This window comes from Xenopus tropicalis, chromosome 7 (genome assembly GCF_000004195.4).
Source record: "Xenopus tropicalis strain Nigerian chromosome 7, UCB_Xtro_10.0, whole genome shotgun sequence".
Lineage (NCBI taxonomy): Eukaryota > Metazoa > Chordata > Amphibia > Anura > Pipidae > Xenopus > Xenopus tropicalis.
In genome coordinates, this window is record NC_030683.2 from 110,684,072 (window position 1) to 110,698,502 (window position 14,431).

The 14,431-nt window shown below is 43.6% G+C and overlaps 1 protein-coding gene across 2 annotated transcripts in view; it reads left to right on the top strand.

Annotated features, from left to right (window-relative positions):
- Positions 1 to 14,431, top strand: part of prr12 (proline rich 12) — a 62,217-nt gene that overhangs the window by 34,931 nt on the left and 12,855 nt on the right. Inside the window, exons 2-9 of one of the 2 annotated variants that reach the window (XM_018095841.2) lie at positions 6,136 to 6,248; positions 6,748 to 6,909; positions 7,793 to 11,433; positions 11,805 to 12,000; positions 12,226 to 12,330; positions 12,781 to 13,097; positions 13,636 to 13,752; positions 14,194 to 14,327. In XM_018095841.2, coding sequence (XP_017951330.1) covers positions 6,136 to 6,248; positions 6,748 to 6,909; positions 7,793 to 11,433; positions 11,805 to 12,000; positions 12,226 to 12,330; positions 12,781 to 13,097; positions 13,636 to 13,752; positions 14,194 to 14,327 — 4,785 coding nt within the window. Of the gene's footprint in view, positions 1 to 6,135; positions 6,249 to 6,747; positions 6,910 to 7,792; positions 11,434 to 11,804; positions 12,331 to 12,780; positions 13,098 to 13,635; positions 13,753 to 14,193; positions 14,328 to 14,431 lie in introns of both variants that reach the window. The other variant, XM_018095840.2, reaches the window with a different exon arrangement.

Genomic DNA, 14,431 nt, shown 5'->3' on the forward strand with positions numbered 1-14,431 from the left:
TCCCAGTGATTATCAGAAACATGGCACTGGTCATTTCACTTTCACACGTTCCTGTCAGTTCGCGTCTATGTCAGAGCAGATACAAGCTAATAATATCTCTTGGCAGATTTATCTGGTTGGCATCAAGCCCCTCCCACTGCGAGTGGGCGAGCTTCTGCAGTGTTAAAATGTTTGGGCAAAGGCAGCTATTTTAGTAAATCACTTAGCCATAGTTTCCACGCTGTGGGTAGGGTTACGGTCTTGCCAATCATGAAACTGATGCAGGCCCGTGGTTTTACCCTTGAATGCTGTGGGATCTCCAACTACATATACGGCTGCAGTGCGAGGCTTCCGGCTGTGTGGTAGGGTGGCACTGTGAAACAGGGGATGTGGTTTTAGATAAGGTAGGGTTCTGCTGATTAAACACTCTATCATTTTTGGCTGTCTAGAAAAAAATAGTGTTAAAACCTAGGTCTCTCTGTTCTAGATCAGGGCAACCCACTCTAGTGGATGCTGTATGGCAACAAATCAAGTTATGGTTATACATAAAGCTATGCATTGTATAGGATCACTGCCAATGTCTCAACTCCTTCCAATTATTCCATGTCCCTAAAATATGTTAGTGCAATTACGTATCATAAAGTAATTAAGCATAAACACTATAATTCTCTACCTTTAAAGAACCCTGTATGTATGTGTATGTGAGTGCGGTAGGCAGCTGAGGGGAGGGCATGGGCAATATTGTAGAAAGTGAAAAAAGATGGGTGGGGGGGTCAGGGGGTAATATTTTAGTACACAGGGCTGCTGTGCAGATCATTGTAAACAGCAGCCCAATGCACTGTTCTGCACCCCTGCTCCTGAATCACTTGGGGATTTGTTGCAATTTTAAGGGCTGTGACACATGGGGAGATTAATCTCCCAGCAATGCCATCCCACCAAACTAGAATGTAAATCGCCGGTGGGATGGCATTCGCGGCCCTGCGATTTGCCTAAGCCACCTGAAGTTTCCTCTTAAGGCAAATTTTTTCCCCCCCAGGCTCGTCTTTTATTTATATGTAGTGACATCACTTCCCATGCGTAATGATGTCACTTCCAGGTTTCGTGGCCTGCAGGCTAGACACCAAAAGGGGCCCAATTGAGGTTGGTGGGTCCAAGTCCCGTTCTGGGCTGCCTAACCGTACTTGCATAGGCGTCTAACCCAACCATATTAATGTAAATGTCACTGCCAGAACAATATATAGAGGCACTACCGTTAATAGATGTTTATACGAAAGGGGATGTGGTTGATGTAATAACAGGTGCAAAATTTGCACCCCATATTAACTGCTTAATAGTTTAAGTTGGGTATATAAGGGGGGTTTGTTGTATGTTTGTGGCTGTACGTACCTACCCCTTTACTATTTTCCTAGCATTGGAGCAAACTTTGCACCTGTTGATACATTGCTTCTAAAGACCTGCAACCCTACTCAGGCCATGTCTTTGGGCCCTTCCCAGTAAATCCAGGCCTGGGCTATAAGCGATAGATTACCAGGGAACCAGCAGACGACGTGCCCATAGGATTTTCCACTGGCCAATTCAGGGAAATAAATAAATAGAGTATCTGAAGTGGGAAGGGTGGGGGAATGAGCGGGTTGGATGGTGCCGTTGCTGTGCAGTCAGTGGGATTCAGGCGTGGCGCTGACAGGGGAGTTTGCCTTGTGGAGCTGAGAGGGGTGGGGATGCTTGGCCCCTTCCCAGCTGCACAGCCCACACACTTGGATTCCTGTCTATATTAAGAAGACACTTTGGGGCACAGTATTTATTCGGAGTTGGCAAATCCCTTTAGGAGACAGTATTTGTTTGGCGGAACAGGTTTCCCCTGTGATCCTTTGTTTTTACAGAGCAGATATCTAAGGGAGAGGCCAGGTTATGTGCACACATGAATATAAGGGTTGGCCAGGGTGCATATAACTTGCTTTTTGGCTCAGTGCGTCATGTTATGGACATGGTGCCCCTCCATACCTGATATGCTCAGTGGGCATCCTATAAGGGCATGTTTTATGGACTTAGCCTTTGCCAGTCCCTGGCATTAAAAGAGAACCATTAGATGCATTAGATCAATTCTCTGGTAAATAGGGCTGTTGTGCTGCACCCCTAGACCAGCAGCCACATATAATATGTTATTTTATTTCCCTTTCCTGATCACCCTTATGCTTATATTCAGGGTCCTGATTACCTTGCGATGAAATAGGCATAATATCTGTTAAAGTGGTAGTTCACCTTTAGTATGTTACAGAACAACCAATTCTTAGCAACTTTTCACTTGGTTTTCAATTTTTTTGTATAGTATTTCTTTCAAATGGGGGTCACTGACCCCAGCAGCCAGAAAGTATTGTTCTTTGTGGCTATTATATCATTGAAATTGTTATCTTTTATTTTTCTTTATGTTTAGGCTCTCTACTATTTATATCCCAGTATGTCATTTACACCACTGCCTGGTTGCTATGGTAATTTAGACCCTAGCAACCAAATAGGTACTGAATTTCTGAGATCAGAAAGCTTAGCAAGGGAAAAGGAAACACAACCACAGCATGTCATGGACACAAGTGCAAGTAAGATGTTTCAAAATGCAGGAGAAATCTTTTCTAGAAAGGGAAATTCTGGGATGATGATATTTCTTTAACAACCTCTTGTATTGCTTGTTTCTTAGAGGAGGAAGCAGCCAGGGAGACAGCGCAGTTTCATTATGTAACTCGGTGACACCAGATTTTTTTCTTTTTTTCTTTCTCTATTTGACGTGTCACATTTGGCAGCGTTGAACTCTAGGATGTGCACACAGACTCAGGAAGAAGAGCTTGGGTGTAACGCTGGGGAGCAGGGCGAGAACAATAAGCGTGCAATGCTCGACTCCCAGCTGCTCACCCCGCAAGTGATTTTACATTATATATATATCTATATATATATATATCTATTTTCATAGATTGGAGAGAGGTCTGAGTGCGGACTTCACCTTGAACATATATAAATATAATCTCTGCAGGGTCACAAGGGAAAGTGCACCAAGCGTGCGTGCATCCTTTCACCTACATCTGCTCACTATTGTGCATGGAGCTGGGTGGAGCATGAAGACAAGGATTTCCTTAGTGTTGGGGTGAGGTTGATCCCAGGGGCAGGGAATGAGCTGGGCAGGCAGGTGGAGCCAATGGTTGGATCAGCCAGAGGCTCCCCCTAAGATGCTTCTATAGTCCTGGGTCTGTGACACAAGCAGCTGTAAGGTGCAGGCCTAGCAGTGAGTGCTTAAAGCCCTGCTCCCTGCACTGGTGGGTTTGCCTCCAGGAAATACATTATGCAATATGCACTGGCCATAGGGTTGCCCCTCACCCCTTTTAATACCAGCCACATATTGCCACAGCCACATATTGAACCCACACTATGCATGGCTACTTAGCAATTAATTTAGATGCATGCTGCAGACTTATGTGCATCTAAATGAATGGCATGCAGTATGTAGATGCGGTATGTGACCAGGTATTAAATGGGCGAGGTGACAGTGCTAATTGGCAGCCTTCTAGGCAGATAGATATAGAAAAAAAAAGAGGGTGTTGTATTAGTTGGGTGGGGGCAATAGTTAACCTTCATTATTAATTCCTTGCAGGCTTTGCTTCCTGTACTGGGGATACAATGCAATGCAGGGGTATAATATAGGGCAGTGATCGCCAACCAGTGGCTCGGGGGCAACATGTTACTCACCAACCCCTTGGATGCTGCTCCCAGTAACCTCAAAGCAGGTGCTTATTTCTGTATTCCTGACTTAGGGGCAAGTTTTGGTTGCATAAAAACAAGGTGTGCTGCCAATCAGAACTTTCTGTAGGCTGCCAATCAATATAGGGGCTACCAGATAACCAATCACAGCCCTTTGGGTATCTCAGGTACATTTTTCATGCTTGTGTTGCTTCCCAACTCTTTTTACATTTGAATGTGACTCACGGGTAAAAAAAAGTTTGGGGCCCCTCGCTATTATGTATGAGCTGGGGTTGTGACTGCGCCGGGCAGGGACCTGTGGGGGCGACCAGTGACCATGCAGGATTAGATCATTCACCACAAAGGAAACATTATATCATGACGCAGCCAACACAGAATCACAGAATGTGACTGCAACTGAGATCCGTATCAGGGGCTGTTTATATATTCTGCCCTGCTGCTGGTAACTCCTGAAACAATGTAGCAGAAGCCGGCTGTTAGGTGCTACACAGTCAATCCACATAGTGATTTGGACATTGTTTTCCCTTTAATGTGTGTGTATTTGCCAGCTTTTTGGGCACCAGTATGTCTCATAGGAGTGTGCTCTGGTGGTTTGGGCCTGTCTCCACTAGCTGAGGAAAAGCCCCATATGCCAGAGCCTGGGTGCCCCATGCTTGAGGGGAGCTTGTCACCCCTACTTACAGATATTGCTGTAGAACATATCCTTTCTAAATTAAACCAAATAGCTTTTACCCTGGTTATAATTCATATCACAAGGATGTACTTAACCCCCCTGCCCTGTCTCTTATCAGCAACTGAACCTCTTCCATCTTCTTACAACGAGGAGCCTTAATATTCAACCCTGGGCTCAGTGTGATACCTGTTTCTCTCCCCCCGATGCAGGGCATGAAGGCTCCGGCTCTCCCAATGATTGTTTTAATCCTTCAATATTCAAAGTAATCCCACCATGCAGCACAGGTCTATGTTCCTCACTGTTCAGCCGCTGGGCATTTTCTACATCATTTACTTATTTTCCTAAAATTCTCTGGGTGCTCAAAATAACCACAGTCATGTCACAGTACATGCATGTTTTGCATTAACGGAACAGATGCGCAGCATTCACGCGGCCGAAGGAGTTAAACACAGCCCCAATCTCTGATCTGCTCTGGCATGAAGCTGGCAAGCATTTTTTCATTTATGGATAACTTTCCCTTTGAAAAAAAATATATTTTTAAATCAAGATGAAATGAACCAGGTGGTCTCTATGCGTGTATATATTATTTGTGTGTGTATGTATGCACACATGCTCTTTTTTCAGCTCCTACAATCCAGGCTGGTTCCATAAATAGCTTGGCTGCTAATCTTCTTATGATTTTGTCTAACCCGGCCCTAAAGCTATAGTTTCACATTAATCCAAGTTTATATGAGAATCCCTCTGTAAATGTAATTGGGCTGCCCCTTGAGGGGGGGGCATATGTAATGTCTATACTTTTACTGTATGCAGGAGGAATGCCACTGGGCCCCAGGTTGTCACTTTTCTGGAAAAACTACACAACTTCAAATATTTGTATCATTGTATCTTTACTATTAATATATCGGCATGAATAATAATTTTTATTGGCCAGGTGGCAACACTAATTATACCCCACATTTTAATCTATTAATCTATTAATAGAAAATCTCTTGCTAGAAACTATATACTGGTTTACTTGACCCATATCTGTTTGTGGTTTGCACCCAGCCTGTAGCTGACCAGCCGAAATAGCAGCTTATTCTCTTTACATGTATTGCTAGCTTAACTGTCTTATTTCTGGACCTGCTCGTCCATCCAGTACTGGCATTCGGCAGATGAAATGTACAGTCTGGACAGAGTGATGTTAATCCAATAGGAATCACATAAACTCTACAATTACAATTTTATAGGGATAATGGTTAACTGCTGCAAGTTGAACAACCCAACCAACCCTAAGACAAGTCCTTTGGGTGATTCCAGATCTACGATAGATCTTTGTAACATTGTTTAATATAATCAAGCAGCCAACCCAAGTATGGATGACAGTTTATTTAAGGTGTTTAAACCACTGCATTCACCAGAATAACCTCTGCTATGCCCTGAATTAATTATTTAAGAACATTGTCTGCCTGTACGCTCATGATCGTCCTCTCTCCTTTGTGTCTTTAGCAACATTTTCATAACTTGATTTGGTGCTAGTGCTTTCTAGTTGTGCTTCATAGGGGCCAATAGAAGAGCATGCTGATTAGGTTGGGCAGTCTGACCCTTGGCTCTTCACCTGTTGCAAAACTACTACACTGAGAGGCCTCAAGTTGGGCGAGGGTTCATAATAGCTGGGCAACAAAGGGTTTGAACTCTTTACTTTAATGTCTAATTGTGGGCAAAGATACTAATGCTTTCCTTTCTCTTTCGTTTGTTTTTAGTTTGGTGTACGGAAGTTCAAGAGGCTCCCACCCAGAGACAGACATCCTACACAGACAGGCGTACGCAACCCCTCACCCATTACAGGGCTATGCTACCAATCACCATCCTGCAGGTACAAACATTCTGTGCCCACTGTGTGAAATACTCCATGCTTCCTCAGAACTCTTATCTTATTGACTTCTCTAGTCAGAACATGGGCCTCCACCCATCACTGATATAAACCATAGTAACCAAAGCTTTTTAAAAGGGTAACTAAATGAAATATTGACCCCTGAGTATTTACATAGTTTCAGAATGTGCTTGGGGGATCTATGGATCTTCCGCCATTCTCAGAGCACTTTCTGAATATCTGTCTTAAGGTATTTGCAGATTCAATAGTAAAATTAAAATACATTTTCAAGTGGTATTCCAAGCACTCGTACCGTGTATTTATATTTTTGTTTCTAAATATATTATTTGTAGCAGCTTATAGTGCCTTGCCCTCATTTAACCTTCCATTATGAAGCTTAGTTTACTTAAAAAAAAGAATTAAAGTTCTATAAACCAGGGTTGTTTGTAGCGAAACACAACACATCCACCAGTTCAACCTTTACTTCTTCTTTTTTTCCCAGGACTGTCTGGGTTGTTTGAGACTGGCCTCCATCATGCCAGCAGTGCCACTCCAGATGCTTCCGTCATGAACCTCATCTCTGCCCTTGAGTCTCGAGCCCCTCAGCCCGGACCATCGGCCTCCTCCTTGCTTTCCCAATTCCGCACACCCTCATGGCAAACAGGTACTAAAACATATCGGAGCCGTATTAAGTTTAAAATATATGAACTGATTGGTTTTTCTTCTAAAACCATTTTCAACTAATCTTAAATTTATTTGGATTGGTTTACTGCAAGGTAGAAATTGAATAGAAAGATGTGATGTTCTTTAGATGTATGTTAGAGATGCACTCAGGGGTGAGTCTAGGGGCTAGGGATGCACCGAATCCAGGATTCGGTTCGGGATTCTGACTTTTTTTGTCAGGTTTCGGATTCAGCCGAATCTACGCTCCTGGCCGAACCGAATCTGAAAAATCATGTGACTTTTTATCATGTAAACACAGAAGTTGACATCTTTTTTTCACCGTGCGTTGCGACATTTAACCCTTCCAAAAACTCATTACCGAACCAAATGCTAATTAGGAATTGGTTCGGTATTCAGCCAAATCCTTTACAAAGGATTCAGGGGTTTCGGCTGAATCCGAAATAGTGGATTCGGTGCATGCCTACTTTACTGAAATTTCACTGCATCATTTTTGGTTTTGGCTAAATAATGATTTCCCCCACCCCCTAAAAAATGTTGCCAGCTATTTAAGCTGATTCCCAGCCCTAATTTGAACAGTCAAAATGAAGAAAATAATAAAGTTGTGCTCTCTGTGATCAAAACATTGTTGTGTTTAATTATCAAGAGCTTTAAAATCACAGGAATGCAGTTGTTTTATCAAACTGAACCAGAACCCAAAAGATTTGTTGCATTTCTAACTGTAGCATTGAAATCATTTTTTTGTAATTGGGTGAAGTTATTTTAAAAAGGAAGCCCTATAGCCCTAGCATATAAAGTGCCTAATGCATTTAAAAACGATGATGGCCGTGATATCTGATTTATATCTTCTCCCTCTTGTTTTCTAGCCATGCACACGCCGGCTCCGGCAGAACTCTTTATATCAGGAGCCATTCCAGGATCCGGTACATTTCCCTCATCCTCTGCTCTTTCTGCATACCAACACCCAGCATCATTCAGTGGTAGAAGCTTTCCTGTAACCTCTTCCTTGACACTTCAAGATGCAACCTTCAGCCCCACATCAAATGGACTCCTTTCTCCTCATGACCCTCTCTTGCATATAAAGTCATCCCAGTCCTCCGTTCCTTCTTCCCTCAGTTTTGATCGCCTTGGCAGCACTGTTTTAGGTACTGGATTACCTTCCCAGAGCTCTGCCTATCGCAGTGCCCAAGAATCAGCCTCACGTCACCTTCCTTCTCAGTTCAACCTGTTATCCTCCTCCTTGGGCCCCTCAGAACAAACATCCCAGCTCTATAATGCTTCAGTGTTTTCAAGCTCTCCTGCCTCATCAATTGAAAGGGCCATGCCCCGACAAGACAGTGTCATTAAGCACTACCAGCGACCTTCCAGTGCCCAGTCTCAGCTACCTTCGGCTGCAGCAGCTGCACACTCACTTCAGCACTATCTCAGCTGTGGAGGGAGCTACCAGCAGATGCAACATCGTTCCACTTTGTCATGCAGCCCTCTGGGGGACCAGTCACCTGTTAGCAGCGAGGGATCACAGCAAAAAAATTCACAGGCACGGCAAGAACAGTCTCAGAGCTACAGACCCATAATTCAGTCCCCTGGGTATACCACCTCATCATCTTCCAATAAGTCGAAAAGCTATTCTGCTTCTAGGCAAACTCCCAGATCCACAGCCACTCCAAAGTGCCAAAGCATTGCCACCACCGGGCAGACACACAATTACTCTTCCTCCACTCCAAAGCCCAGCTCTGTTATATCAAGCCAGTCTCAGGCTTACTCCCCAGGGCAGCCCCAAAATCTTCTTTCCATGTCTCAGTCCCAAAACTATGCTGTCACTCAGTCCCAAAACCTCTCTGCTGTGACTCAGTCGCAAGGCTTTACATCCAGCCAAGCCCAAGATCTGACTAGTGGGAGCAAGTCACAAAGCTACACTACTAGCCAGTCACAAGGTTTGCAGACCTGTGTGAGTCAAAATCAAACATACTCCCCAGAGCAGTTGCAGGGGTTGTCATCTGTGGGTCAAATCCCAAGTTACAGTGTGCAGACTGAATCTCATGTGTCTGTCAGTCAAGCTCCAAGTTATGTCCCTGCTCATTCACAAGGTTTACCAACTGCTAGCCCTTCCCTTAGCTACAGCACCTGCCATTCCCCAGCAATGTCTAGCCACTCACAGTCTATTGGTTATTCTTCCGTCAGCCACGCCCAAAATCTATCTGATTCAAGCCCCTCTCAGATAATCCGACCCTTGCAGTCTCCAACATCAAACCGTTCTCAAAGTGTGGCTTCCCCTGGACAGTCACAGAAGTATTTAACATCAGTCCTTTCACCTTCCTTCATGCAAGCTTCTCATTCACAAAGTTATCAGAACTCCCAGCCACCCTTAGAAAGAACATCTTCCTACAGCAAACCAAAATCCGACTCAGACCTTCTCTCCACAGAACGGACTGATGATGAAGACTTTCTTATACAGCACCTGCTACAGTCACAAAGCCCTCCACGTGTGTCCTCTGAAAGTCTGGTGGAGTGCGAGGAAAGATCAAATAAAAATTTAGGTTATGAGATGAGTAAGACTGAGGAAAGGTATCACCTACAAAGTGTTATAAGGACTAATTCAAACATAGATAACCAAGGGTTGGAGATGTCTCTTCAAAGCTTAAAAGACAAGAAAAAAAGTGACCGTCATAAGGAATATGCTAATGCAAGGTCAACTCCTGAAACCTTGGGGACATCTGTTGTCCATTACAGCCATCAGACAGGTCCTATGGATTCCTACGCTCAGGACATCAAAAAGTCAGTGGAACATCTTCCACACATGGACAACTCAACTAAAGACTTGAATTCGGCTCATTCATATCTTCAAAAAACACCTGAGCATGCATCACAGGCCCACAGAATGGTAGCTGAGAGTCAGTCGATGGAGACCCATAGCATGCTTCAAAGCCAACAAGGCACCCCATTGATGATGGATAACTCTCCTGATCTGCCTCTTTCTCTAACCCACCAGCCCACCACCCAACAGTCACAACTCCTGCAATCTGTTCTAACCCACACACAGAGTCAGCTGCAGGCACATCAGAGGAAAGTACAGACACCCATGGATGTGCGTCTTTTGGAGTCACAAAGGATCCAAGCTGAAGCACAATCTCCCCAGCTACAGATGCAACTGCAGTCACATCCTTTGGAGGCTCATTTACAGTCACAGCAAATGCAAGCTCATGTTCGCTCACAGTCTATGGAGGTACATTCACGTTCTCAGTCAATGGAGGCACAGTTAATGGATTCACATCAGATCCAAACAGACCAGCAATCACCGCAACTTCAGGCACAGTTGCAGTCAGAGCGCATGCAAGCAGAAATGCAGCCAGAGAGGATGCAAGCAGCACTTCAGTCTGAGGGCATGGAGGGACTTCCACAGAATGATGGCATGCAAGCTTTATCAAGACCTCAAGAAATCCAGGATTTCCTGGAACCTGACCTAAATTTAGAGACCCATTTGGGCCAGACAAGCTCTGTGTCATCTCAGCAGCACCTCATGCCTGATAATGGAGAGGGTTTGCGCTTAGATGGAGACTCTTCCCAGCAGGTTCCCCAACCTCAAATGGAACCTAAGGATCAGTTTGACAGCCCAAGTCCTCAAGGATCCAAGCAACGCTTTGTTCCTTTGACATCCATCTGCTTTCCTGATTCTCTTTTGCAAGATGAAGAAAGGAGCTTTTTCCCTGGAATGGAAGATATGTTCTGCCCTCCTCCATGTGGAAATGATGAGTTTCCTAAGTCAAGTTGTGGGGATGATGGTTCTCAGAACATGGACAGAAATGAGGCAATGAAGAACAGCTATGAAATGATGCAGTCTAATCAGAGTTATTCAGGTTACTGCACATCTGAAAATAATGACAATCAACAAAATGTCCACTTAGGTCTAGATTCTGTATCTGTGAAACATGAGTTGCCATCCACTGTAAATACAGAACAACTAGGTCTGATTCAGTCAAGTCATACTCAGCAATCTTCAGAAGTGAAACCTGGCTTGACCTCACCCATCTTTTGCTCTTCCAAACCCAAAAAACTTCTAAAGACGTCATCCTTTCACCTGCTGAAAAAAAGGGAACCCTCTTTCCAGCCTCCTAAAAAGAACTATGCCCAGGAGTACGAGTTTGAAGATGATGAAGATAAGGAAGATGTTCCTGCAGACATCCGATTAAACAGCCGTAGGCTACCTGATCTTCTCCCAGATCTTATCTCTAGCTGTCGTACTCGGCCAAACATTAGCCCCATGGGAGATATTGACTTTTGTCCACCCCATATTGATGGACCAAAGAGAAGAGGCCGAAAACCCACCAAACCAAAAAGAGAGGGTCCCCCACGGCCCAGAGGTAGACCAAGAATTAGACCACTGGTTGAATCTCACCCAGTGGGGCATGATGGTATTAGAAGACCTCGTGGCAGAGGAAGAGGGAGAGGCAGAAGAATGGTAGATGATGGAAGAGAATGTATGGCTATGGAACCTTTAAAACCACTAAAGGTATATCACTTTTATCTGGTTTATGTTAGTTCCGCACAAAATTAAATTAACAATTAGACTAAAACCAATATGATAAATGTTGTCATGTAAATGTCATTAGTATGAAAGTTGCTGCTTTTTTAGGCACACCAACCTACTCACAGTTGCCAGGTATGTACATCCATTTTAACACTTGATCTATTGGTCCCATATTTCCCAAAAATCTACAGGCTGAGAGATATTGCCAAAATTATTTATTTTTGGTTTTGGATTAAAAAAAAAAAAAATCAAAATACAATATGTTTTTATATATAAAAATTTTACTCAGGAGATGTTTATTTTCTGACCAGGGTTTTGCCATCTCCATTTTGTTTTTCTCTCTCTTCTGCCAGATCAAACTACAGGTGCCAAAAGAGAATGATACTTTGCAGATGGAACAAGCTGAGATGCTCCCTCCTCCCCAGGAAAATGCATTGGACAACAGCCAGACTCGGGAGAAGATCAAGCAGAAGATCAAGGAGGTTGAAGAAAAGCAGCCAGAAATAAAATCAGGCTTCATGGCCTCATTCCTGGATTTTCTCAAATCAGGCAAGAGGCAGCAGCTGCCCACCGCCAATACAAGTCCCTCAAAGAACCGGCCACCATCTGCACAACAAGCCTCTCAGGCTTCGTTTGGAATGGCCTCTCAAATGCTATCTGGTACTCTAGACTCAGCAGAGAGCGATAGCCTGGTGATGAGTTGCACCAGCCCCTGCAAAAGGCTGGATGATGAGTTGAAGCGAAATTTGGAAACTCTACCTTCTTTTTCTTCAGATGAGGAGGATTCAGTCAGCAAAAACCAAGATCTGCAAAAGAGCATCTCGTCGGCCATCTCTGCTCTCTATGACCCGACTGACCGCAAGGAAGTAGAGAACACAGGTTAGTAGGCAGCAGATTTAAGTAATGGTGGAGCATGGGGAAGCCGACTTCCAGGGCATTGTTTTTTGTGTAAACTTTAAGCTGTGGTTGAAGTCAATTAGCAGCGCCCTTTAGTTCTTCTAGTTGCACATCAATAACAAATTAAGAGTAATATGTGGGTAAAATTGATTGACTCTCTTCATTTTGCATACTGTGCCTGCTATCATTCACTCTTCCTTCTAACAACTGCTGACTGACTTCTTCTGTTTCCATCTTTACCATTTTTCTACCTTCCGTCTGCTCGCTGAGACTCCATTATGTGCAGGTCCTAGGAAAGTCACCACTATTTCTACTCCTGCCCATGCTAACATGTTCATTCAAAAATATTTCTGTTTGGTGAAGCAAAATGTCCAAAAGTGCAGGATTTTCTCTCCAACTTGACTGACTTTGTGCCTTGTCTTGCTTTTTAAGCACCCCCAGTGGTCGAGGAAAAAGTGTCCATCCCCGTGCCATCAGAACCTTCACCCCAGGAGGAGACAGAAGCTCCGGAATCTCCACCATCGCCTCAAGAAACGCCTGCTCCACCCCCACCTGAGGAACCCCCTGCCCAAGCATCTCCAGAGCAGGAAGAACCTGAAGACTCCAGACCTCTTCACCTTGCCAAGAAACAGGAGAGTGCAGCCATCTGTGGAGAGACAGATGAAGAGGATGTCGAGAGCGGTGGTGAGGGCATCTTCCGAGAAAGGGATGAGTTTGTGATCCGGGTTGAAGATATCCAGGCTCTCAAGGTATGGCTCATAAAGTAAACTTGGGTTACGTCACAAGGGGTTGCTTGCCTGTGGTTTGTTATTCTATAATCCAGCAACAGTCCTGTTTGCCTGTGCTGAAATATCTGACAAACTTTTGATTATTTGTTCTGTAGTAATGAATGAATTTTTTATTTAGCAGCAGGTAAAATATCTTAAAATAAAATAAAACTCTCAGGGATCTTTATAATTACTGAATTATGAGTACTTTGTGATTATGACTTCTTTAAAGCCCCTTCCATAACATTCATAAGTTTTTCTGCTTACTAAGCCAGAAAAGTTTCCTTTAGTGCAACTCAGATGCAGGAACAATTGAGGTCTCTCTCCCTCTTCCTCTCCCTAGTATAGAGTTATATAGAGTTAAAGTCATAGTCTACTCTATTGCTTGGTTTTATCGGTGTCCTTGAACCAAGGTAAGTGCTAGAGGTTTGCCAAATGTTGAACAAACTAACATCTGCTGTCATGACACACAAGCATTCGCCCTCAGGAATGACTTAAATTTCTCTGCTGTCCTTTCCAGCTGGCACTACACACCGGAAGGGAGCCACCTCCTATCTGGAGAGTCCAGAAAGCCTTGTTGCAAAAATTTACTCCTGAGATCAAAGATGGTCAGCGACAGTTCTGTGCCACAAGCAACGTAAGTTTATCTAGGAGAGAAAATATATGGGTTGGTCTCACAAATAAAATGCCAGTCCTATGAACAAAACATTTTTATGTTTTTGTTCTAATATAACAAAGTTTTAGGGGACTATATAACGTCTTTGAATAAATCCAATAAGCAGGAATTATGTGTTAATTGTACAACATTGACTCCAATGACTCTTTCACCTTAATCAGGAGTTAATTCAATGCTACTAAAGCTTTCTGCCCTACTTGGGATAAGAAGAAGGCCTTCATTATAGAGTGTTTTTGGCCTGGGCCACATGCAAAGTAACAAGCAATTTTCCTACTACTGTAATGACTGCTTGCCTTGATCTGACCAGTAGCTGTATACTTAGTTTAGATCCATAAATGCTGACCAATAATATATTAACTCAAGGATCAAACCTTTCTTTGTTGTTTTGTCTTTATTATATAGTATCTAGGATATTTTGGCGATGCCAAGAACAGGTACCAGCGCCTGTATGTCAAATTCCTGGAGAATGTCAACAAGAAGGACTATGTCCGGGTGTGTTCAAAGAAGCCTTGGCACCGCCCTCTGCAAACCATGAGGTAATCTGAAATCAGTGTATTATGGTTCCCCTGCAGTTTCTTTCCCTTTAATATCTCGTTGGAGAGTTCTAAGAAGTATCTGTATGCATTGTGGGATTTAAGGG